At 35.7% G+C, this 25,063-nt stretch overlaps 1 protein-coding gene and 1 pseudogene across 5 annotated transcripts; both read left to right on the top strand.

The window, feature by feature from the left end:
• The first annotated feature begins 8,581 nt into the window (after window positions 1-8,581).
• LOC105634664 (uncharacterized) lies at window positions 8,582-15,530 on the top strand. 5 transcript variants are annotated; one of them, XM_012217549.4, is made up of 4 exons: window positions 8,583-8,761; window positions 9,058-9,079; window positions 9,406-14,374; window positions 15,121-15,530. In XM_012217549.4, exon 3 carries the CDS (start codon window positions 9,491-9,493, stop codon window positions 14,345-14,347), a length of 4,857 nt encoding a protein of 1,618 aa, XP_012072939.1. In that variant the 5' UTR covers window positions 8,583-8,761; window positions 9,058-9,079; window positions 9,406-9,490; the 3' UTR covers window positions 14,348-14,374; window positions 15,121-15,530. The 5 variants fall into 5 exon arrangements, with proteins under 5 accessions (XP_012072940.1, XP_012072939.1, XP_020535156.1 ...); XM_012217551.4 differs by lacking the exon at window positions 9,058-9,079 and having other exon boundaries at window positions 8,584-8,761; window positions 9,406-11,366; window positions 11,478-14,374; XM_012217550.4 differs by lacking the exon at window positions 9,058-9,079 and having other exon boundaries at window positions 8,582-8,761; window positions 15,113-15,530.
• Window positions 15,531-23,661: 8,131 nt separating this feature from the next.
• LOC149495728 (uncharacterized) lies at window positions 23,662-24,586 on the top strand (annotated as a pseudogene).
• The last annotated feature ends 477 nt before the right edge of the window (window positions 24,587-25,063 follow it).

Genomic DNA, 25,063 nt, shown 5'->3' with positions numbered 1-25,063 from the left:
AAATGAGGAAATAGGATAAGTACACTGGCATTTACCTTTGCGAAGAACAATGGGAAGACCAAAGTCTACTGAAGAGAAGTGGATGGCACATGTTCAAGTTGAGAAGAAGAATGGTTCTTCTGTCGAAGCAACAGGTGGAGCACGCAAGTTAAGAGTCTTGGATCGTCTAGAATAAACTTGATCAAAGTGCGGGCGAGTGGATGTTAGTGTAGGAGCAAGGACAAGAGCAAGAGTAGGATCAGGAGCAGTAGATCTAGAAAGAAGTGTAATAGTGTAAACTAAAAGATCATCATCCTCCCCTTAACCCTTTAACCCTCATATATGGAAAAATAAGGGGAAAATAGAGTATTTTCAAAGAATGTGACATCCATAAAGACAAGATAACGGTTAAGATAAGGAGAAAAATCACCTATGCATGTTGAGTCCGCCATTTATGCACGGAATTGCATGAGTTTGCATAAATATCAAGACTTGTTTGAAAACTAGTTTCCATGTAAATAAATTCTGAAACATCCACTGTTTCAAGCATAAACGACCAACAACTCAACCGTTTTTGTCCTTCTAGCTTCCCAAATTTGCAAGAGGAAATCTTATTGTAACTTAGACTTGCACTCGTTAGCAATATCTTTCCCAATTAGATGTCAAAATTTTTTATAGAAAGCCAAGTTCAAACTAAAGTTGTTTAATATCTTTTGGAATTCAACTTGTATTATTTCTGTGTTTCGGTACTATATTTATTTATAAGAGTTTGTAGTTATACAAAATTATCTTAAGATACGGTTAATTACAGTAATATGAAATATACAACTGGTATCCTTATCACGTCTCCTCAATTCGAGCATTCTTGGAGAATGATCGAATTGTTAAATGAAACATTAGAGCTCGATGCCATGCTTTGGAAAGCGGTTTTGTTAAGGTATCAGCGAGTTGATCATTGGAACAAATGAACTTTACTTGAAGCTCCTTCTTTTGTACTTTGTCACGTATAAAATGAAAATCAACCTCAAGATACTTTGTGCGCGCATGAAAAATCGAATTTACGAACAAATATGTAGCACAAATATTATCACACCATAGATTAGGTGTATGAACAGAATGAAAGCCAATCTCACATAAAAGCGCTTGGATCCATGTTAATGCAGTGGAAGCTAATCCGATGGCTCTACACTCCACTTCAGCGAAAGAGCGAGCAACAGTCTGTTGCTTTTTGGAATTCCAAGATATAAGATTTAGACCCATAAAAATTGCATAACCAGTGGTGGATTTTCAATCATCAAGACTGCTTGCTCAATCAGCATCAGTATACACATTCAAATTAGTATGAGTGGATTTTCGAATGAGAGGTCCGTAATGTACTGTCTCTTCCGAGTACCTTCAGATGCGCTTGACTGAACTCCAATTATCATTAGTAGGAGCCTGAAGAAACTAAGAAGCTTTATGAACAGAAAAACAGACTTCTGGTCTAGTTAAACTGAGATACTGCAGAGCACCCACAGTACGCCGATAGAACGAAGGATCTGAGAACAAGGAACTTCCAGTCGATGACATTTTATCTCTCGAGACAACCGGTGTAGCAATACCTTTGCAATCTTCCATTCTAGCCTTTTTCAACAAATCCAGTATATATTTTTGCTATGTGAGAAGTAAGCCTTCAGGCAACCAGTGTGCTTCCATGCCTAGAAAATAATCTAATCGCCCAAGATATTTAAGCATAAATTCCGACTGTAAAGAGGCCATTATTTGCTGCATCTCACTATGACTAGTGCCTGTTAATATTATATCATCAACGTACACTAATGCAAAAAGTATGACATTGGTTTTAGCATAGTGGAACAATGATGAGTCTGCAGGTGAAACACGAAAGCCGTTAAGAATCAATGCAAAATGTAGTTTTTTGTACCATTGTCGTGGTGCTTGGCGCAAACCATAAAGAGAACAGGAAGGCGACATACATGGTCCGACTTCATTTTGTCTTGGAACCCTGGTGGTTGTTCCATAAATACTTCGTCCTCCAAGTTACCATGCAAAAATGCATTGGAAACATCTAATTTGTTGACCACCCAATTTCTAGAGACAGTTAGAGACAAGATTACTCGGATGGTAGTTGGTTTAACAACTGGTGAAAAAGTCTCAAAATAATCAACACCGGGGCGTTGATGAAACCCCTTTGCTACTAGTCAAGCTTTGTAATGTTCAATACTACCATCAACTTTTCGTTTGATTCGAAAGACCCACTTGCAACCCACAACATTCTGTGCAATACGACGAGGAATCAATTCCCATGTACTAGTTTGTAATAATGCATTTAATTCCTAAATCATTGTATCTCGCAAATGGGAGCATGTAATAGCCTGTGTATAACAAGTAGGAACCAAAGTTGAAATTGTAGCATTATGAGACCCGTGGAGACCATGAAATTTTGGGCTTTAGTGTTCCAGTTTGCTACCGTGTCACCATTGGATGCACTTTTGTGGATTGTTGAAGATGAAGGTAGTGGAAGAGAGACTGCTTCTGTTACTGCAATTTCGTGTTGAGCAGATGAAGGAGAGTTAATGAAATCGGTGGGGCCTGGTGAATTAATTGAAACGATGTGGAGTGATGTATGGGTTGCTGAGATGGTTGGACCAAATAGGTTTGCTTCAGAAGTTGGTTCGGTTAGAGTTTCACTTAGTGAGACGGTATGCATTGGGTTAATGGCGGGGTCCAACTGGTTAAGTGAAATGGTGAGTACATGTTGATTGGTATGATGTGGGCTTTGTGAACCAGGTGAAGGATTTGTTGCGTTTGGTGTAATAGAGAGGTTATTGATGCTGCGCTTTGGTTGAGCACCCAAAATTCCAGTAACTTGTGGAATAGGGACAGGAGGTAATGGAATTGTAGTGGGCTGAGGTGGTGCAGTTTCTCTCGTGGCAGTATCAACTAGTTCCTGGTAGGGGAACACCTGCTCAAAAAATAAAACATGCTGCGAGATAAAAATATGCTTAGTGGAAAGCTCAGGACAAGTATAACCTTTGTGAATTTTGCTATACCCCAAAAAGACACAACGAGAGGATTGAGGTGCCAATTTATATGGTGAATATGGTTTAAGCCAAGGATAACATAATGAACCAAACACTCGTAATTCATCATAATTGGGTTGCACCAAAAATAAAAGCTCATAAGGTATTTGATTGTGAATGTTCGGTGAAGGCAAGCGATTAATGGTATATGCAGCAGTGTCAAAAGCATAAGTCCAATATGAATATGGAACTGAAGCATGGTGTAATAAAGCACGACCCAATTCGATAATATGTTTATGTTTTTGCTTGGCACAACCATTTTGTTCATATGTGTGTGGACATGAAACACGTTGACTAATCCCATGCTCTTTGAGATATATGGTTAAAGATCGAAACTCACCCCCCAATCAAACTGAAAGCTTTTTATTGGAAGACCAAAATATGTCTCAACTAATTTGCAAAATTGAACAAACACTGGAAAAACATCATATTTTTGATTTAGAAAATACAACCAATAGTATTTACTAAAGTGATCATAGAAAACGACGTAATATCGAAAACCATCAACAGAAACAACAGGCAAAGGCCCCTAAACATCGGAACAAATTAACTTAAGAGGTTTCTTTGCATGATAAATAGAATCAGGAAAAGGAAGTTTATGAGACTTGCTCACATTACAAGCATGACAAAAATGAAATTGCTTATGAGAATCAACAGAGATTTTATTAGTCCTAAGAACATGCTTAATAATACGAGTATTTGCATGACGCAAACGCTTATGCCACAACGACACAGTGGCGGGAAATGCTTTAAGTGAAAGTGATTGAACAGATTGCATAGGTGTGAACACTCAAATTTTGAGGCTCGAAGAGCCATTTTTTTTTCGGACTGCAAACAGCTCGGCCGGACTAAAGGCCATTTTGGAAGTTCACCGAAAATATGCTAATATGGTACTTAAAACGTCCGGGACGTCGCGAGGATCGCGGAACTGGTCTCGGAATTTTTTTTGGAGGTCCGGAACTCTCGGAGAAGCCTCCGGAGCGAATTTTGTCAAAACCACCGGCACGGCGGCTCCGCCGCCGGCCTCCGGCGACCCTGCCACCGAGCTCCGGTCGCCGAAATGTCCATTTTTTTCTATAAATAGTGGCCCCGACCCTCCGTTTTCTTCACTCAGTCTGTGTTGACGGACGCTCCTTCTCCCTACACTCTTTGCGATTCTTTACTGCTTTCTTGCATTTTTTTTTTTAGTTTGATTTTATTGTTGTGATACTTGGTCACTTAAAATTAAATTAAAATTAATTCCCTTAACGAGGAGCTTAACCTGGAGTTAAGAAGCGGTCGACGATTAAATCAGGTACGTAAGTTAAACTTTTGCCTATTTAATTTTAGCACTTCATGCATGCTTCTTTTCTACTCCTAATAATTCTACAACTGCATAAATGCATTCATACCATCATATAGGCAAGTAAATTGCCTCAATTAAAATATGATTAAGCTAAATGCCCGGTTAATTAATAATCGTGGTATTAAAGTTTAAATCCGACAATATTGGCTTAAAATATCTAGTCTTTCAATGGCTATGGTATGATTGCCTTTATTTCGAACAATTTTCGGCTTAAGTCCAATTAATCAATAATTGTGATCAAAAGGCCTTAATTAATCACGTTCTTTTGGCAACAACTTGCCTAAATCAACACATTTTGGCTAAAAGCCTTTTAAATAACCAAACTTTTGGCAACAATTGCTTAAAATCAAAGTTTTGGCAAAATGTCTTAAAACTAAATCAATTTTTAGGTTTTAAAACCTAAAAATCAATCATTTTGGCGACAATCGCCTAATCGACACTTTTGGCAATTTATTGCCTAAATCACAAAAATCATTTTGGCTAAAAGCCTTAATTCATTTTTGGCAAGCAAATAAGTCCAATCAAACACATCTTTTTGGCTAAAAGCCATTAAAATCAACACTTTTGGCATCAAATGCCTAAAAATCAATCAATTCTTTGGCAAAATGCCTAAACAAAAATGCACAAAGCATACACACACTCATGCATAAAGCATCCCCTTCAAAGCCCTCTAAAAGAGGCCTATCGAACTACGTGGACTTTGATCTTCCATTCAAACGGAAGTACGTAGGCACGTTCGGGATTTCACCCCGGGCGGCAAGTCGAAATCACTTTAAACATGCCATTCACCCTGCAAAGCATTCAAGCATTCATTCATGGTTAGTTTATCAGCATGACATAGTCTCGGGATCCATCTCGGGTTTGCACACCATGCCTTAATCATTGGGTTAATTAATCTAGTAACTAGGTTAATTAAAATTGGAGTCACTTAGGATTTTTTCCTAGTTTACCCGAAAATAATTAAACAAGGTGGCGACTCACACATCACGTGCATTTCTTCCTTAGTCACATGCATTCGTATGCATTGATATTTGGGGAGGGGTTCACAATAGGAAAAAGATAGAGTCCATCTTTACTCGGGCCTTGGAATAGCACCTGCCTCCTGGGGATATCCTTCACAAGATAAGAGTTAGGAAAGAATTCAATAGACGCATTATTTTGTGAAGTAAAAGCAGAAACAGATAGTAAGTTAGTAGTGACATGTGGTGAATAAAGAACATCATTGAAAACAAAAGAACGACCATTAACATGAGAAATAGTGGAACCACGAGAAAGAATCGAAAGATTTTTACCATCTGCAATTGTTAGCGCAGTAGAATCATGCACAGGCATTGGCTGAGCAATGTTCTCCTGATTAGCAACTAGATGATAATTGGCACCAGAATCCACTGTCCAGTTTGGGTTTGGTTCAGGTTCAGCTTTGGCAACATTAGCTTGAGGTGAGGTTCGAGGTGAGGGGCACTACCTTGCAAGATGGCCATTGCCATGACAATTAAAACGTACAAGACCACCGTTTGAATTTTGACCAGAAGATTGACCATATGCACTTTGGCCAGAATAAGAATTTCCATAAGATTGACTATAGGAGTGACCATATGGACTTCGGCCAGAATAAGAATTTCCATAGGATTGACCATAACCACATCCTTGCCCACCACGACCACCATGACTATTTCGACCTCCATGTCCAGAATTACCTCGTCCACCATGGTGTGTATTGCTATAATGAGCAGTCGGCGAAACGGTAGAAGTAATTTGGATGGAATCAAACTTGAGTTGAATTTCTTCACTTAAAAGAAGAGCATATAATTCATCAAAGCTAACTGGAGAATTGCGTGCTTCTATAGCTCATTTAAAAGGACGATATTCAGAACCAAGTCCCTCAAGTACATCACAAACTAAAGCCTCTTCAGGAACGGAAGTGTCTAACGCACCAAGCTAATCATTCAAAGAACGAGCTTTACGCATATAATCATCAATACCGTCATTCCCACGTGACAGATGTTTCAATTGCTTTCGAAGTTGCTGAACTTGTGACCTAGCACCAGTAGAATAAATCACAACCAACTTGTCCCATGCATCTTTGGCTGTTTTGCATCGTACAATTTGATGCATAATTGACTCCAAAACAGAGCAGTTAATCCAACTCCGAACAATTTGATCTTGAGCAAACCAATCAAGGAATGCTGGATGAGAATCACCATTGGGCAAATGCTGAGGCGGAGCAACGATAGAACCGTCAATATATCCAGACAAGCGATAACCATGGAGCAAAGGCAGAATCTGAGCCTCCCACAGCAAACAATTGGCTGAGGTAAGCTTGATTGATAGAAACTGTGTAACATTTGGTATTTGAATAGAAGGAAAGGGGGAAGAAGAAGAACTTGATGCAGTAGTAGAAATTAAAGACTGTTCCGTGGCCATTTGTGTTCGTGAAATACAGAAGATCACGAGAAAAACGAAAGGAAGAAAAGAGACCATATGCCGTAGGGCTCTTGGCTCTGATACCATAAAGCTATTTAATATCTTTTGGAATTCAACTTGTATTATTTCTGTGTTTTAGTACTGTATTTATTTACAAGAGTTTGTAGTTATACAAACTTATCTTAAGATACGGTTAGTTACAGCAATATGAAATATACAGCTGGTATCCTTATCACAAACCATTCGACTTGGCAGTCAGGGACGAAGCTATCCTTTAGAGGAGAGGGGCATTGTCTCCCCCCCCCCCCCCCCCTTCTATTTTGGAAAAAAAAAGTTTTCCTTTAATAATATTAAGGTTAAAACCTTGGCCGAAGGCAATTTTTAAGACACTTTAACCATTTTGCCCTCCTTCATTTTTGCATAATATTCTCTTAATATATTCTTATACTAATTTCCCCCCCCCCCTCCTTTATAAATCCTAGTTTCGTCCCTGCCGGAAGCTTTATCAAGATGTATTTGGAATACTGCATCCTTGAATTCTTCGTTTGAAAAAGGAGTAGCCAAAAAATTATTTTCCTCTAAAGAAACTAAACTTCTAACTAAACCCAAAAATTTGAACCTTCATTTTGAAACATATAGGAAAAATAATGACTCACCAAATTGTGAAATCCCAATTATTGAAAATTCAAGTCCCATCCTCCCCTTTTTAACTACTCAGATTTCATTTCTCATCTTTTTTTTTTCTTTTATGCGAGATGAAAGATTTGGAGTTTTTATCTCTGAATTTCATCCAATATAATTTCACCTACTGCCTTATGCAAGCTTCCTCTTGGATAAGAAGCATACCATTCATTCTTTATAGATTGTAAAACAAAATCCTACGAGAAAGTTCTATTCATATCGATTAAAGTTGCAAATACCTTTTCTTTTTTTGGCCAAAAAAATTTTATTTCTATATGAGCCCAACAATTTCAAATCATGAACTGACGATTGCTTTTTAGATATCAAGTTTGAACCAACCTCTTGACTCTCGGCAACTCACTCTCCTCCTTTTCCGTTATAGACCACTAAACAAAAATCGTCCTTCATAGGAATGAAGAAACTCACAAAAGTGTACAAGAAAGGAAGAGGAAAAAAAAAAATACTACAAGAGCACATTAGAGACTAAGAATAACTCATAAAATAGAAAAAAAAAATCATGATAGCACAACTAACATACACATTCTTATGCACACTAATGCATAATTTAGTGGTAAGAGCATATATGGCTAGTAATAGATTCATGTTCGAATCTGCTCTTCTAGTATTAAAAAAAAAAAAACATACTCATTTCTACAAATTAAAATTTATGTTTTTATCTTTATGCTAAAAAGGATAACATATTTTTATATTCTATATATTTTTTAAGTTAAAAATTATCGTTATCTTTGTTTAGAGATATTATTTAGGTGTATGATTATGAGTTTTTTCATCTTTAAAATATTTATATTATAAATAGAAACTAAATTGAAGAGCCCGATAGATTTTAAAATAAGCAAAGTCAAAGTAAAATTTATTAATTTTATTTAATGGATTATAATTGTTTTTTTCAACCAAAAGAATTGAATTTACTTAATTTAGTAAATCTACGGAATGTCGAAATTACATGCTCAAATTTGATTCAAACTACTTCCAAATGTTGGAAATTAAAACCGTTGAGTTTGGTTTCAAGTTAAGGGAAACGAGTTGCTCACCCCTACGTGTGCACATGCGATAGCCCAGCAGGACTGAATTGGTCATTTCACAAGTCCCCCATAAACAACCATTTTTATCTTCTCCACTCTCCAAAACCCTACTGTGAGGTCGCAGTTACTCAGGTCCGTCGATTTTAGATCATTAAGCTTCGGTTTGTTCCTCAATCCATTTATTGGGAGCTACTCTCTATGTTATCACAGTAAGATTAAATCACCTAACCCTTTTCCTTTAAATGATCTACTCCTTGTTTGAAATAAACTGAAGTTTGCATAGATCTAAGCAGATCATAAGAAATTTCTTTTCCCCTTTGTAATATATCTTATTAATACCTGATTTAATTTTCGAGCCTGCTTGTTTTTGCTTATTTCATAATCCTTTTACTGATTATTATGGTGTGTAATGTGTATTTATATGCTGATTCGTATGTAGTAATAATTTTGCAAAATTTGTTTCTAGTTTTGTTTGATAGTTAGCTTTGATTTTGGCCCTTACCAGGTAATTGTGCTTCCACGAAGAGGTATAATCAAGGGCTCCTGCTAAACCCTATGTTTGCTTCTACTGCATTGTTTTTCTTCTTCATTTTTGTTAATTTTCTGTTCTGTATCTTTTTACTATCTTGTCTATATATTTGCTTGGAGATAGGGCTCCTTTTAATATGAATAGAAAAAAAAAAATTCAGACAATTTTAGTTTAGATTATTTGAATGAAAATATAGCCAATTTTAGCCAATTTTTACATTAACTAAGTTCATTAATGAAGAATGGAGTTGTAAGGCTTATTTGAGTTAGATATGAAGTAAGATTATCCATTGGTATTTCCACCCACTTATTGTCCTTTTTACAGTTTCAGTGACACAAAAGGTTGGTGTTTTGCATGATGAGGCGTGAATCCCAGAATTGTATCTACAGGTGCCTGTTATTTAACCATTATGGAAGGTTTGATTATGATGGCCAAAGCTGGTGAGGAGTCATTTGTTATGGAAGGTTCAGTTGTAGAGACTAAAGCTGTTGAGGAGTCTTCAACTGTGGAAGGTTTAACTGCAGAGACCAAAGCTGTTGAAGAGTCTTCAACTGTTATTGAAGGTTCAATTGTAGAGACCAAAGCTGTTGATGAGTCTTCATCTGTTATGGAAGTTTCAGTTGCAGAGAAAAAAGCTATTGAGGAGTCCTCAATTATGGAAGGTTCAACTGCAGAGACCAAAGCTGTTGAAGAGTCTTCAACTGTTATGGAAGGTTCAATTGTAGAGACCAAAGCTGTTGGTGAAGAAGATGCTATGATGGCGAATGATGAGAATTTAAATCCCAAAGTTGAAGTAGATTTGGAGGGGACACGTGGTGATGATGCTGTGGAGGGTGTTATATCCAGTTCTGAAAAAGGTTCAGTTTCGACGGCAAAAGATCTCACTACTACTGCAATCTTGAAACCTTTGGATGAACAAACTCGAGTTGCTGTTGATGGCAAAGTTGCATCAGGGAACCACAAAGAGATTGAACATCCTAACATGGAAGGTAAGGCTGTTGAGGAGTCTTTAGCTGTTATGGAAGATTCAATTGTGGAGGCCAAAGTTATTGATGAGGAAGCAGCTGTGACAGTGAATGATGAAAATTTGAATCCGAAAGTTGAAGCAGCTTTGGAGGAGACTTGTGGTGCTGATGCTGTGGAAGGTGTTATATTCAGTTCTGAAAATGATTCAGTTTCAACAGCAAAAGATCCCATTACGACTGCAACCTCTAAATCTTTGGATGAACAAACTCAAGTTGCAGTTGATGGGAAAGTTGTATCAATGCACAACAAAGAGGTTAAATGTCCTAACATTGAAGTTAAATCTGTTGAGGAGTCTTCAACAATTATGGAAGGTTCAATTGTGGAGGACGAACTTGTTGGTGAGGAAGCAGCTGCGATGGTGAATGATGAAATTTTAAATCCCAAAGTTGAAGCAGCTTTGGAGGGTCCATGTGGTGCTGATGCTGTGGAGGGTGTTACATCCAGTTCTGAAAATGATTTAGTTTCAGCAGCAAAAGATCCCATTGCTATTGCAACCTCCAAATCTTTGGATGAACAAACTCGGGTTGTTGTTGATGAGAAACTTATATCATTGGAGAACATAGAGATTACACATCCTCACAGGGAAGGTAAAGCTGTTGACGGGTATTCAATTGTTATGGAAGATTCTAATATGGAGGCCAAAGATGTTGGTGAGGAAGCAGCTGCAATTGTGGAGGATGAAAGTTATCCCAAAATTGAAGCAGCTTTGGAGGGGACACATGGTGTTGATGCTGTGGAGGGCGTTATATCTAGTTCTGAAAATGATTCAGTTTCAACAGCAAAAGATCCCATTACCACTGCAAGCTCCAAATCTTTGGATGAACAGAATCAAGTTGCAGTTGATGGGAAAGTTGTATCAATCGACAAAAAAGAGGTTACATGTCCTAATGTTGAAGCTAAAGCTGTCAATGAGTCTTCAACTGTTATGGAAGGTTCAATTTTAGAGACTAAAGCCGTTGAGGAGTCTTCAACTGTTAGGGAAGATTCAATAATAGCTAACAAAGTTGTAGGTGAGAGAACTGTCATGATATTGACCGATGAAAATTTAAATCCCGAAGTTGAAGCAGCTTTGGAGGGGACACATGGTGCTGATGCTGTGGAGGGTGTTATATCCAGTTCTAAAAAAGGTTCAGTTTCAACAGCAAAAGATCCCATTACTACTGCAACCTCCAAATCTTTGGATGAACAAACTCAAGTTGCTGTTGATGGGAAAGTTGTGTCAATGGACAACGAGGAGATTAAATGTCCTAACATTGAAGGTATGGACACTGATGCTTTTAATGAAAATTTTTGTTTTTCAGTGGAAGAACTGCAGGCAACGTTTGAGACAGCCAATGGAAGCACTGAAAATGACTATGATGCATTTGCAGATATGCAATCTTTGCAACAGCCAACTCAAGTTGTTGTTGAGGGTGAAGTTGCAGCAACTGATAACATGGTGCTTCTGAATTCCAAAGAAGACAGAAAATTATTAATTGAAGAGTGCTCAGACCAGAGCAATACCCATGGTTCTGCTAAAGTGGACTCAAATGTAGAACCAGAGATAGGAGTTGACAAACAAGCTGGAATACAGGAAAAGCAAGGTGAAGTTGAGACCAGTAATGAGAGCAGTGAAAACCATAGCGCCATAGGTTTAAATTCAACAACTTTATGTCGTTCTGCTCAAGCTGAAGTTACAGAAATGGATGATAAGGTCCATACTGATCCTAATTCTGAGGGTCCTGTTGGCGGACGTCTGCATGGGGTATTAACTTCCTCGGGAAATTATCAGCATATAAAAGCTGAGGGAGATCTTATGGAAACAGATACTGGAATGACTTTGACGGACAAGGATAAGGTTTTAGTTTCGGCTGCTGTTGTGTCAGAGCCCTCTGAAAAAGACCAAGGGTTGAAGCTGAAAGAAAGCTTAGACAATAATGTAAGTGATACTGCTAAGGTTGATTCAAACATAGGGCAGCTGATGGATGCTCAAGAACAGGTTGCTCATGTTGATCAACTTGGAGAGGAAGATAAAAAGGCAGGACAGAACTCTGAGGCTGAAGCTGTTTTCATAAGAACAGAAATAAAGTGTCCAGTAACCAATGGAGGGCAAACTGTTAATAGTGTTGTGACTTTGAATCCCAAGACTGGACTAGAGGGTCCTGCTGAAGGGGACCAGTATATGAGGGCTGAAGAAAGCTTGGATGAGAGTGCAAGTCGTGATCTTTTTGAGACTGAATCAAATGTGGGAAAAGAAACAGCAGTGGATGAACATGAACAGATTGGCTTGAAAGAAGGGCAAGAAATGGAAGCTGAAGAACTGGATACAGACTCTGAACAGCCAAGGTTTACTGAAAACACAGTAAAACTACACCAAGCTAGTTATCAGCTACCACCAGATGATGAAGGTGAATTCATTGTATCTGATCTGGTATGGGGTAAAGTGAGGAGTCATCCATGGTGGCCTGGACAAATATTTGACCCTTCAGATGCTTCTGAGAAAGCAATGAAATACCATAAGAAGGACTGCTTTTTAGTGGCATATTTTGGGGATCGAACATTTGCATGGAATGAGGCATCTCTCCTAAAGTCTTTCAGATCAAATTTCTCCCAGGTTGAGAAGCAGAGTAATTTGGAATCATTCCAAAATGCTGTTAATTGTGCCTTGGAAGAAGTTTCCAGACGTGTGGAGTTTGGACTTGCTTGCTCATGCATACCAAAAGACACTTATGATAAGATAAAACTTCAGATGGTAGAAAATGCTGGAATCCGAGAGGAATCAAGTAAAAGATATGGTGTGGACAAATCCTTTCATGCTAATTTATTTGAACCTGGTAAATTATTGGAGTATATGAAAGCATTAGCACAATCTCCAGCTGGTGGGGCTGATAAACTGGAGCTTGTCATTACTAAGTCACAGTTGCTGGCCTTTTATCGTTTAAAGGGTTATTCCCAGCTGTCTGAATTCCAATTTTGTGGAGGGTTGTTGGAGAATGCTGACAGTTTACACTTTGCAGATGAAGTTGTACATGCATCTCCTGTTTGTGGGGATGATGGGCAAATTTCATCTAGTCAGGAGGTTTTACAAACTCAAAGAAGCTCATACAACAAACGTAAACATAATTTGAAGGATACTATCCTTCCTAGGAAGAAAGAAAGAAGCATGTCTGAATTAATGGATGAATCATGGGATTCTATAGATGATGAACTCGGTTCCGATGAGAAAGCTAACAATAAATTAGTTTCACCATCTGGAAAGAAGCGAAAAGGTTCTGATTCCTTTGCTGATGACTCGGCTATGGAAGGCAGGAAAACCATCTCTCTTGCGAAAGTCTCAACTACTGCACCTCCTGTACCTAAGCCCTCCTTCAAGATTGGTGAATGCATCCGTAGAGTTGCTAGCCAGATGACTGGGTCTCCGTCTATACTGAAGGCTAATAGCCAAAAGCAGGAAGGAAGCAGCGATGGACTTGTTGGGGATGGATCTGATGTTTCTTTCCAGAATAATGAGGATGCTGAGATGAGGAGAATGACTGTTCCGACAGAATACTCATCTCTTGATGAATTGTTATCACAACTTACCACAGCAGCACGAGATCCCTTGACAAGATGTAGCTCTTCAACCATCATTGTCAGTTTTTTCTCTGATTTCAGGAACTCAGTGATCATGGAACAGCATGATAAAGTAGGTGGTAAAAGGAGACATTCAGTTGGTGCTTCTCCTGAAACATTCGAATTTGAGGATATGGGTGACACTTATTGGACAGACCGGGTTATTCAAAATGGTTCTGAAGAACAACCATCACGTAAAAGTAGAAAACGGGATAATCTGTTTGTGCCTGTGGAGCTGGATAAGCCTGCTAATAAGTCAAATTCTAGGAAGCGGTATTCAGATGTCAATTGTGGTCAAGCGGCAGAGAAACCAGCTGGTTCTGTTGATGAGAAGGCACCAGCAGAACTTGTAATGCATTTTCCTGTGGTGGATTCTGTTCCTTCAGAAATAAGCCTCAATAAGATGTTCAGGCGCTTTGGGCCGCTAAAAGAATCAGAGACAGAAGTAGATAAGGATACCAACCGTGCAAGAGTTGTTTTCAAGAGGTGTTCTGATGCAGAAGCTGCTTATGGTAGTGCTCCAAAATTTAACATTTTTGGTTCGATGCTTGTAAATTACCAGCTCAACTATACTATATCTGTGCCATTTAAAAGTGAACCAGTGGTCACACTGCAAGAGGAAGATGCTACACTTTTCCTGCAGTATTGAACAGGCAGATATAATTTAAAAGTTAAGGTAAAATATTTTTACTTGGACAAAAATTTCCAATGGTACTTTATTTTTTCCTCGTGATTGTGCCCACTGCGGATTCTGGGCAATAGTATAAGGTTGTCCCAGTGTATAAGGTCTCTTGCATTGCAGGCTGAGCGCCAAATGATGGCAAAAGTGTAACTTAATTTTTTTTCATAATTATGTTGTGCCCTTTGAAGTTTGCTAGTAGAATTTTGTAAAATTGGCCAAGGGGGAAGTCTGCAAAACCCAGAGGTTCTGTTTTAAAAAAATGGACTGATAGAATGCATTCTGGCTATTTTGGGATAGCATGTGTTAGATGATGTGTATTATGTGGTTTTCTTTTCTAGACATACATCGAATAAGGTGGGAAAAACCTATCATTTACTCAGAACTCTGCGCCTGAGGTTGTAACTTTGATTAATTATTGAAACATATGCATCACCTTTATAGATCGAATTCACTTGTCTTTTTGAGCTGTTAAAGCTGGTTAAAGCCCTTAGAAGTGGTCATATGACAGAATTTGAAGATGGTTCCTACATAGTAGAATTTTTGTATGAAATGGTTGCTGCCTAAAACTTGAAAATGCCTGATGATGCCCATTAATATTCTTTGTAAAATTCAGAAACTGAACCATGAAACTGTCTTCTTTTTGTGTGGGGACTCGGTGATTTCTGATTTCTTTTGCTTCTCCATCTACTTGATATACTAGGTACATACTAATTTCAATTTTCATGATTTGAGAGTTGCAGATGTTTAAGAATTGAGGCAGATGCAGTGCAACTGATAATGATGCTTTACGGGAGCTTAACTTGATGGGCTGCTGAAGGTGAATAGGCATCTAATTCTTTTGGTTACATGCTGTATCTTTCTTTTTAGCATCTTTGGTTCCAGATGCTGAGGGTTGTGGCTGTTGTAAAATCACAATAGGTTTGCTTAGTGCACTGTATAGTAGTGTTAGCTGACCCCTTGTAGTTGATATCCTTGATGAGTAAGAGGTTGAACCATGGAATTTGGTAATCATTATGGTTCATCGATCCACATGTGATATAATGAATTTATGTGTATTAAAACAGAGATAAGAGTGCTTTTGTGCATATGCTGAAAGCATCAGCAGTTTAGCCTTGGCATTATTGAATTTGAAGCATGCTCATTCGAAAAATACTTTTGCTTCAGCCTAGTGTTCATGTGCTTTTGCTTCAGCCTAGTGTTCATGTGCTTTTGCTTCATGTTTCTCAGGTGTGCCTTACAACCGATCTTTCTTGTCACTCCATTGTTAGACTTTATCATTTTCAAAGTGTTAACACTTTGCTAAAAATGTTTGAAAGGAATCAGAAGAGTAAAACTGTTATTGAGATTTTGCATGCTTAAGAACTTGTGCATCATTCTTTTGGTTCTCCATCTCTTCATCTTATGCTTAAATATTTTTTGTTGGTTTGGATAGTGTTGAAATACGCATCCTTCATATTTGGAGCGATGTTTTTGGATATTGGATTTATCAAATCATTTATGTTTGCATATGTTGTATTTGTTTTTTTATAAAATTTGAATATACTTTCTACTTCCAATGTCAAAGCACATAGAATGTTTGGACTTTGAGTGATGGTTAAAATGATGTTATGTGGAAGATAGATGTTCCGCTCTATTCATGTATTTTTCAGCTATAGAAGCAATGCATCTATTCATCCATTTTCATAATAGTCTGTTCAGCAAGAATGTCAGTTGAATGAGTTTTTTTTTTTTTTTTTTTCACTGTTAAAATAAATGGCAGGTGTTACTGTTAATATGTGTTGAAATAAATAGTTCAAAGTGATTGGTCTAACCATTTATGCATTGTTGGATATTGAGACTGTTAACCTACTTCCTGTGGTACACAAACTCTTTATTCTTTATTTATTTATTTATTTATTTATTTTGAGTATTGGAGAAGGTAGATTTTAACTTGGATCTGGTTATATCTTGTTGTGGTATTCTTTATTTTTTGTTTTACGTGTATTGCTTTTATTTAAGGTTTGGCAATTGTAAATTCTTAATTTTTGCATATTATATTATTGTTTACGTAACATTGTCCTTTGTTTTGAGTTTCCTGAGGCTTTCACTATTGAATTTTTTTTTTTTAAAATTTCATTTAGACATTATTTTGTTCTGTATTATTGAACTCTTTTTTTGTCACATAAATTTGTTAACTGGATAATGATATATTTAGTGCCTGAATTTTCTTTCCTCAAAAAAAAAAAAAAAAAAAAAAATCTGAAATTTCCAGCTTTTGCTGTTTTGTTTATCGAAAACATTTATAATTAAGTGTTTTTAACTTTAAAAAATGCAATTAAGTGTCTGTTTGCTGAAAAATGCAATCAAGCTGAATAGGATATGGGAAATCTGACTTACTGAAAATGGACCCTACATTTGTCCACCTGCAAATATGGACTGCCACGAATGTGCTGACATGGGAAAAAAATTAAATGAAGTGTCAATCACAAGGAAAAGGCATAATTGCCCTTAATTTAATGAGACAGACCAAACTTCTTCGTCTTCTTCAGAGACGGGTTCACCAAAAGCTAATAACGACGAACTCCATCTCAATGAACAAACAAAATAATTACAGGCGGTGGAACCAAGCACCAACTAGACCCAGAATCTTAGAAATAACAGCCGACTGAGACTTTGTATAAATTAGTTCGACTTTTTTTGAATTAGTTATACGAAATAACTATCAGCTAAATGAATTAGTTAAACCAAATAGACTCTAAATATTAAAGGATATTTAATGACAATAGCATTTTTGACGAAAAAAAAACTAAATAGTTTAATATGGTTAAATATTATGCGGGAATTAATTAATAATTAATGGTTAATAGTTATAATTTTGATGAAAACTCAAGAATTAACTAATTAATTAGGGCCAAATGCATAATTTTCTCTCTAAACTTTCATCAAATAATCATTTGTGTCCCTTAACTTTGCGAAAGACTTTTAACTTTTATTTTTTATAGTTATTTTACCCCTTAATGAAGTGTGAAATACAAAGAGAGCGTGAACAGTAATTTTTAATCTTAAGTGTAAGAAACAACGTCGAATTAAACTTCAGTTGCTTAAATGGAGCGCCTCAATCAAACAAATCTATCATCATCTCAAGCTTGTTCTTTCTCTACTATTTCAATTCTCCCACCAACATATATTAGGGTTCTTGTAATTAGATGGAATTCACATGAGAGTTCCTAATTTTGAGTTGCAATTGCGTCAGGTAGCTGTAATTAAGTTCTCTTGCACTAATGCAAATCTAGGGAGGAGGTTTTTTGGTTGTAGGGGATATAGGGTAAGTAATCTTTGATTTTGATCTTCTTTTTTTTTTTTTTTTTTTTTTTTTTTTTTTTTTTTTTTTAATAATGGAGGTTTACGGACTCATGAAATCAGTGTGTTTGTTTCAGATATGAGGTAACTACATTTGCTTGCAAAAGTCAATCTCAAAAGACCAAAAATTTCCAACAGTACCTACTTTCAAAATACCAAAATATCAAAAAACCTCATTTCACACGTCATTCCTTTTCCTATAACGACAAACTCTACCAAATAACCATAAAAAACAAAACTATAATACCCGGTAGTTTTTCTCTCTCTGTTATTTCTTAGACACGTGGAATCCAACATGGCGTATCAATAGATTACATTTTAATTATTTATGATACGTCAACGCGATTATAATTCACGTACGAGCTTAAAATTGGCAATGTGTAAAATAGTTATAAAAAATAAAAGTTAAGATGGACAAGAGGTCTTTCACAAAGTAAAAGGGTACAAAATGTTATTTAGTAGAAGTTCAAAGAGGAAATTATGCATTGGCCAATTAATTAACTTAATCTTAGACTTATTATCACCCGTTGTGCCTGAATGATAGTTTTTAATTGTCCATATACCCTAATTTGTATTCTATTGGAGTGATACAAGTTTTTTTTACCAATTGGCCGATGAAGTACTGGCCATTTAGTGATGTGGAATTATTTTTTTAGCAAATCATTAAAAAAATGGCTGCATCAGCTTTTTATTTGCTTTCCTCTACTATCTTAAATCCCAAAAACCATGATTGTAAGAACACTTTTTTCGATTATCTAAACAAAAAATCTACAAAATTAAAATTAAAATTAAAATCAAAAGAGAAGTATTAAAACTTCTTGTAAATAAGATTCTGAGGAGTGCACCAAATGCAACTTCCATCAATTGAAGGACTAGAGGTGGAACCTTCCAACATCAACAAAACAGAATACAATCTTGTTTCTGTAAGACCACCATGCTCCATTTTTGTAAGCATTTTCTCTTCATTTTGTGCTTGATGAGCTAATTTAGGTTTCCCATATCCAAATCTGGCAATGTACTCCTTCATAAATTCTCTAAAATCATTATTGTAACCAAGCATAATATGAGGCAAAAAAACTAGCAACGAACTTGTTAAGATACTTTTTCGATTTTCGATTTAATTTTTTAATTTTTTTTTAAAATTTTTCTTGAATATTGGTGAGAGTTTTACCTGTGAGTTTCAAAGTTAAAATGGACAAATTACTTCGAGTACAACACCAAATGCTACTTCGATGACTACAAGACCACGTAAAGGACCGTGGTCTCGAACATAATGGAGAGGAACTGGAGTTATGAACTCATGGTGCATGAGAGGAATTAAATGTGCTTCACTGTTGAAAGGATATTTTCCTACGAGTCGGATCATCGACAGTTCACGCTTAACCTAGTTGTCAGCCATTCCTTCAACTAGTTGATCGAAAATCGGCGACTAATTTAATGTAGCTTTTGTGAATGGGCGAAGAATGACCTTTAAGGCAGGTTCGATGTGGAACAAGCGATTTAGATGGAAGGAAAAAAAAAGGCTAGGTGTCCTGAACATCAAGCATTAGCTGTTGGTTGGTGGGGATAACCATACGACGACAGAAAGGGGATGGAGATCATGGGATCGCGTGAAGGAAAAGTGGAAATGAATTTTTATTTGATCTAATTTAAGAAGGGAATAGAAGAGTAATTTTAAAAACCATCATAAATTAAAACGTCTCGTTTGGTTCATTTCAATTTATTTTTCGGCAAGTCTAATATAATTGTGTTTGGTTAATATACTGAATTCTCGAAAAGTAAAATTGTATTAGTTAAATAGGACGTTAGAAATGCAAGAATACCCTTATAATATTTATAAAATAATAATTAAAAATATTTCATTGAAAAATAATAATTTACAATAATTTAATAAAACACCTACCATAAAATCTACAATTCAACTCACCTTATAATTTTTTTTTATCACATAATAATAATTAAAATTATATTATCATAATTTTAGCAACCAAAATAATACAACTTTAGCCATATATATAACCATTTTTGCACCCAAAATATACATATATAACTTCAGATACATAAAAACTATTGCTTAGTTGCTACTATATCATTTGCCTTTATATTATATAAACAAGTCTTAGCATTAACAATCATAACAAAAAATAGTCCTAGTAAATTATAGATTTTCAAGGAGTTATAAACTAAGTACATAAGTCTTGTTAAAATCCTCTGACAAACTAAAAAAAGTAATCAATCTACATGGTATCAAGTGCAATCTTTCTTCCTACCTTAATAATATCCTGTTGAGATAAGCCTTCGATATTCATTTACTCAGCATTAACAATCATTCTTCTTTCTGCCCTTTTAGACTCATGCTTAAAACACTTAGCAAGTCTCCTAATATGTTCTCCAATAACAAACATCAAGTTACCTGATTTATCCATTTGATTAGAAAATTCTTGAATAACTTCCATTATATCTATCTTTCTTCTTTTATTTTCAGTGTTTGATGGTGCAACATATGTTATTTGAGCAAAATGAGAAAATGCATGTAGAGGTGAAGCACTTGTTTCTTCTTGCTCATTACCTACCTCGACATTCAAAATTAGTGCAGGACATGATTCATAATCACTTTGTTGTTCTTGCTCCTTCAACTCAATATCTTTTATTGCATCGGCTAAAATTTTAGGCACTTTCTCCTATAGCTCTGTCTTTTCCATAAACATAATCTAATTCATTACAAAAAGGAAATGGTTTGTTCCTCAATCTCGATAACTCTGCATAAAATTAAATTTTTTTAGTGATTGATATATGTGGACGAGTCAAATGCACTTTCTAAAAGTAAAAACAAGTTTTAACAATAATACATCAACCCAATTCTCCCAAACTTCATCGTCACTAGTGATGCACTTAGCTCTTTCATTCCATCCAAATCCACTGCACCGTGGACCTCTCATTTCAGCAATTGCACGATACTTTAGGCTTTAGGCTTTCTTTGTTTCCAAAAAATAACTTACTTTTGAAAAATATTTTCCAAGGAAAATGTTTTCTTTGAAAAATATTTTCAAATGACTTACTTTGCGTTGTTTGGTTGCAATATTGAAAATTAGTTAAAAATATTAAAATTTTTAACTCAGAAGACTATAAAAATATTAATATTAATAGAAATTTCGTATTTGAAAAATTTTATTGTTAAATAAAAGAAGAATGCAAAAATAAAAGGTAAATTATAAAAGTTGTCGGTGACCAGTGGTGAACAGTAATTGGTGGTAGTGGCTATCGATGATTAATAAATTAAAAAATATATTTTATAAGGTTATAATAAGTTTGTCAATGTCTGGAAAATGTTTTACGCTCTCGAAAATGAGAAGTTATTTTTTTTAAAAATGACTTAATTTTCCTTTGACTAGCAAAATATTTTCTGTTGAATTATTTTTCTGAATGCCCCAAACAATAGAAAATAATGGAAAATATTTTCCTATAAGTTATTTTACGGAAACAAACGAAGCTTTCATTTGACAATTATGAACCTTATATTTCATCTTCTCTATCTGAAGCTGGTAGCTAGATTTAAATTGACCATTATCTTATTTTCGTCCACCCATATTAACAAGATCCACCAACCATGAAACTAAAGCGGTGTCTTCAGCATTTGTCCATCTAACACAAAACCTTCCAGAACTATTGTCATTATGTAGCATTTTCCCTTTATTTTTTGAGGTTGCACTTCTTTGACTATTAATAAAATATGCTAATCATATAATTTGATCATAAATGAAAAAATAAGCATTTATATCAAAACCACAAAATCAATTAAACAACAAATTATTTTTGAGAAATTGTTTACAAGGTAACAAGTTAAACATAAAAAATATAGAAAACAATCATTTTATTACAAATAAACAATTCAAACAATCTAACTTATATTGATACAAGTTTGTAAGTTATTTTAAGCATTCCTATTTTCCCTCCAGTTTTGAAAATTTTCATTAGCTAAATTGAATCTAAAGTTATTTGTAGTTTTGAAAAAGAGAGTTTTTATTTCTCTATATTGTGTTATGAATTTACAATCTACACAATATATATACAAAAAAATCGTTCCTATACAGGAAGTAATCTAAATAGAAAATAAGTCTAAACTAGAAAAGACAATATTTACTTTAATTATAAAAATTTTAACACTCCCCCTCAAGTTGATGCATAGATATTACACATGCCCAACTTATAAACTAAAGGATGAAACAACTTGCTATTTAAACCCTTTGTAAAAACATCAGCTAGTTGCTCTTTTGAAGCTAGATAAGAGACACTTATGAAACCCTCGACTATCTTGTCTTTTATAAAGTGACGATCAATGTTTATATGTTTAGTTCGATCATGCTAGATTGGATTATAAATAATATGATGGTTGCTTTACTATCACAAAACAAGGATATATTTTGTTGTTTCAACCAACTTCAACTCTTCCATTAATCTACACAACCATAGGAGTTCATAGATTCCCTGTGTCATAGTTCTATATTTAGTTTCTGCACAGGACCTTGCAACAGCAGCCTGCTTCTTGCTTCTCCATGTGAACAGGTTTCCTCTAATAAAAACACAATAACCTGAGGTTGATCTCCTATCATCAAAGGAACCAGCCCAATCTGCATCTATATAGCCTTTTATTGTCAAATGGCCAAGTTTAGAAAATAAAACTCCTTTACCTAGAGCTGATATTAAATATCTTAGAATCCGATGTACAACTTTTAAGTGAGACTCCTGAGGATCATGCATGTACTAACTCACTAAACTTTCAGTATAAATAATACTTTGTCTAGTATGGGCAAGATAAATCAACCTTCCAACCAATCTCTAATACCTGCCTACATCAATCGAACTTCCTACTCCAGTTTAAAGCTTATAATTAGCTTCAATAGGTGATTCTGCAGGTTTACATCCCAACATACCAATTTCATTAAAAAGATCAAGGATGTACTTCCTTTGAAAATAAAAATTCCTTTTTCAGATTTGGCAACTTCTATCCCAAGGAAATATCTCAAAATTTCCAAATCCTTAATCTTAAACTCCCTAGCTAACAAACTTCTTAAGTGAGTCATTTCTTCTTCATTATTTTCAGTTATCACTATATCATTAATATAAATAATAAGTAATGTGATCTTACCTTCATGGTGTTTAATGAACAAGGTTATTACAGCTAGCTTTCTACTGTCATTTGATTTGCATGGTCATTGCCATTAATTTAGGTGGCAATTGGCTGACTGCCGTTGATTTGGGTTGCTAATTTAGGAATTTCTATGTAAATATATTTTTCCTTTCCTTGTTTGTTTGATTTTGTTCTATTTTGGTAGTTTAGCTTTTATTAGGAGAATATTTTGATAGCGGTATATGTTGTATATATTTTGATCTTTCTGTGATAATGAAAGGCAATTCTCTCTTTCCAAGAAACCTATAGTTTGTTCATGGTATCAGAGCCATGGCTGACGGAAAGAAAAATGATGAGAGTTCTGGAATAGAAAAGAAAAGTTACAACCCTTACACACTGAATTCGAATGATAGCCCAGGTAACTTGATTACCGAAGTTCAGTTGAAGGGTGAGAATTATAAAGAATGGGCACGAGCTATGCGGACTGCATTGCGAGCCAAAAAGAAATATGGTTTTGTTGATGGAACTATCAAACAACCAGCAGAAGATTCGACGGATCTAGAAGACTAGTGGATAGTTAATTCTATGTTGGTTTCGTGGGTACTTAACACCATTGAACCGACTCTTTGCTCGACTATCTCTCACATAAAAAATGTGAAGGTTTTGTGGGAAGATATTAAACAGAGATTCTCAATTGGAAATGGTCCGCGAATGCAGCAACTAAGATCAGATTTGGCAAATTGTAAGCAAGATGGTCAGTCCATTGTCTTTTACTTTGGGAGACTCAAATTGTTATGGGATGAAATAAACAATTATGATCAAATACCAACATGTGTTTGCACATGTTGCAAATGTAATCTGACCATTGAATTGGAACGAAAGCGAGAAGAAGAAAGAGTCCATCAATTTCTAATGGGCTTGGATGAAGAAGGATACGGAACGGTACGCTCTAATATTTTGAGTACCGAGCCTCTACCTAATGTAAATCGTGCTTATGCTATGGTTGTTCAATAAGAACGGGTAAGAACTATTACGCGAACTAAGGAAGAAAGAGGTAATCCCATGAGTTTTCGCAATTCGATCAAGTGGTCGAAATTCAGGGGGGAATAAGGATAAAAGCATGATTTGTTCTAATTGCAATCAAGATGGACATGAGGATGCAAATTGTTTTCAACTGATAGGATATCTTGAATGGTAGGTTAATAGGCCGCGTGGAAACTTGACTGGACGTGGAAGTGGAAACCAAAGGCGTGGTAAAAGAGGAGGAGCTCATGCTAATGCCACACAAAGAATTGGAAATGACAGTGGGCGTGCAAACGTTACCGATTCAGATCGAAAAGGTCTTATTGGATTGAATGATGAGCAATGGACGACATTGCTAGGCATGTTGAGTTCAAATCAAAATGGCACTGATGAAAGGATGACAGGTAAACAGAGACTTTTTCCTTGGATTATAGACACATGCGTTCTCATCATATGACAGGAATGCTGGCTTTTTTGCGTAATTGGCGTGATATTGAGCCATGTTCAGTTGAATTACCTGATGGAGAAGAGACCATGGCAATGAAAGAAGGAACTGTATTCCTTGGAGGAGATTTGATATTGCGACGAGTTTTATATGTGCCCAACTTAAAATGCAATTTGATTTCTATTTCACAACTTCTTAATGACTCACAGTTTGTTATTCAACTCACTAATAAGATTTGTGCTATACAGGACCTAAACTCGAGGAACCTGATTGGAGCAGGTGAGCAAAGAGAGGGGCTTTATTTTCTCAAAGGTGTGGCTTCATTGCGTGCTCATAAGGTGGCTGTTGTGGGATGTTTTGAGCTTTGGTATAAAAGAATGGGTCATCCCTCTTCTAAAGTTGTTGAATTAATTCCAAAAATTGGTAGAATAGCTAGGAAAAATAATAAAACTTGTGATGCTTGTTTTAGAGCAAAATAAACAAGAGAGGTATTCATTTCTAGTGACAGTAAAGCTAAAGATTGTTTTTAATTGATACATTGTGATTTGTGGGGACCTTATAAAGTCCCAGCTTCATGTGGAGCAATTTATTTCTTAACAATTATTGATGATTACTCTCGTGTTGTGTGGATATTTTTGTTGAACGGAAAAGTTGGAATAGCTGGTACTCTTAAGAATTTTTTTGTGATGGTTGAACGACAATTTGAAAAAAATGTGAAAATTGTTCGGAGTGATAACGGAAGTGAATT

This window comes from Jatropha curcas, chromosome 6 (assembly GCF_041381405.1).
Source record: "Jatropha curcas cultivar XTBG-Jc1 chromosome 6, XTBG_Jcur_1.0, whole genome shotgun sequence".
Classification (NCBI taxonomy): Eukaryota; Viridiplantae; Streptophyta; class Magnoliopsida; order Malpighiales; family Euphorbiaceae; genus Jatropha; species Jatropha curcas.
This window is presented reverse-complemented; position numbering and strand designations above follow the sequence as displayed.

Excerpts from the sequence above, each read along its gene's own strand:
- LOC105634664 (XM_012217550.4), top strand. The coding sequence starts at position 9,491 with ATGGAAGGTTTGATTATGATGGCCAAAGCTGGTGAGGAGTCATTTGTT.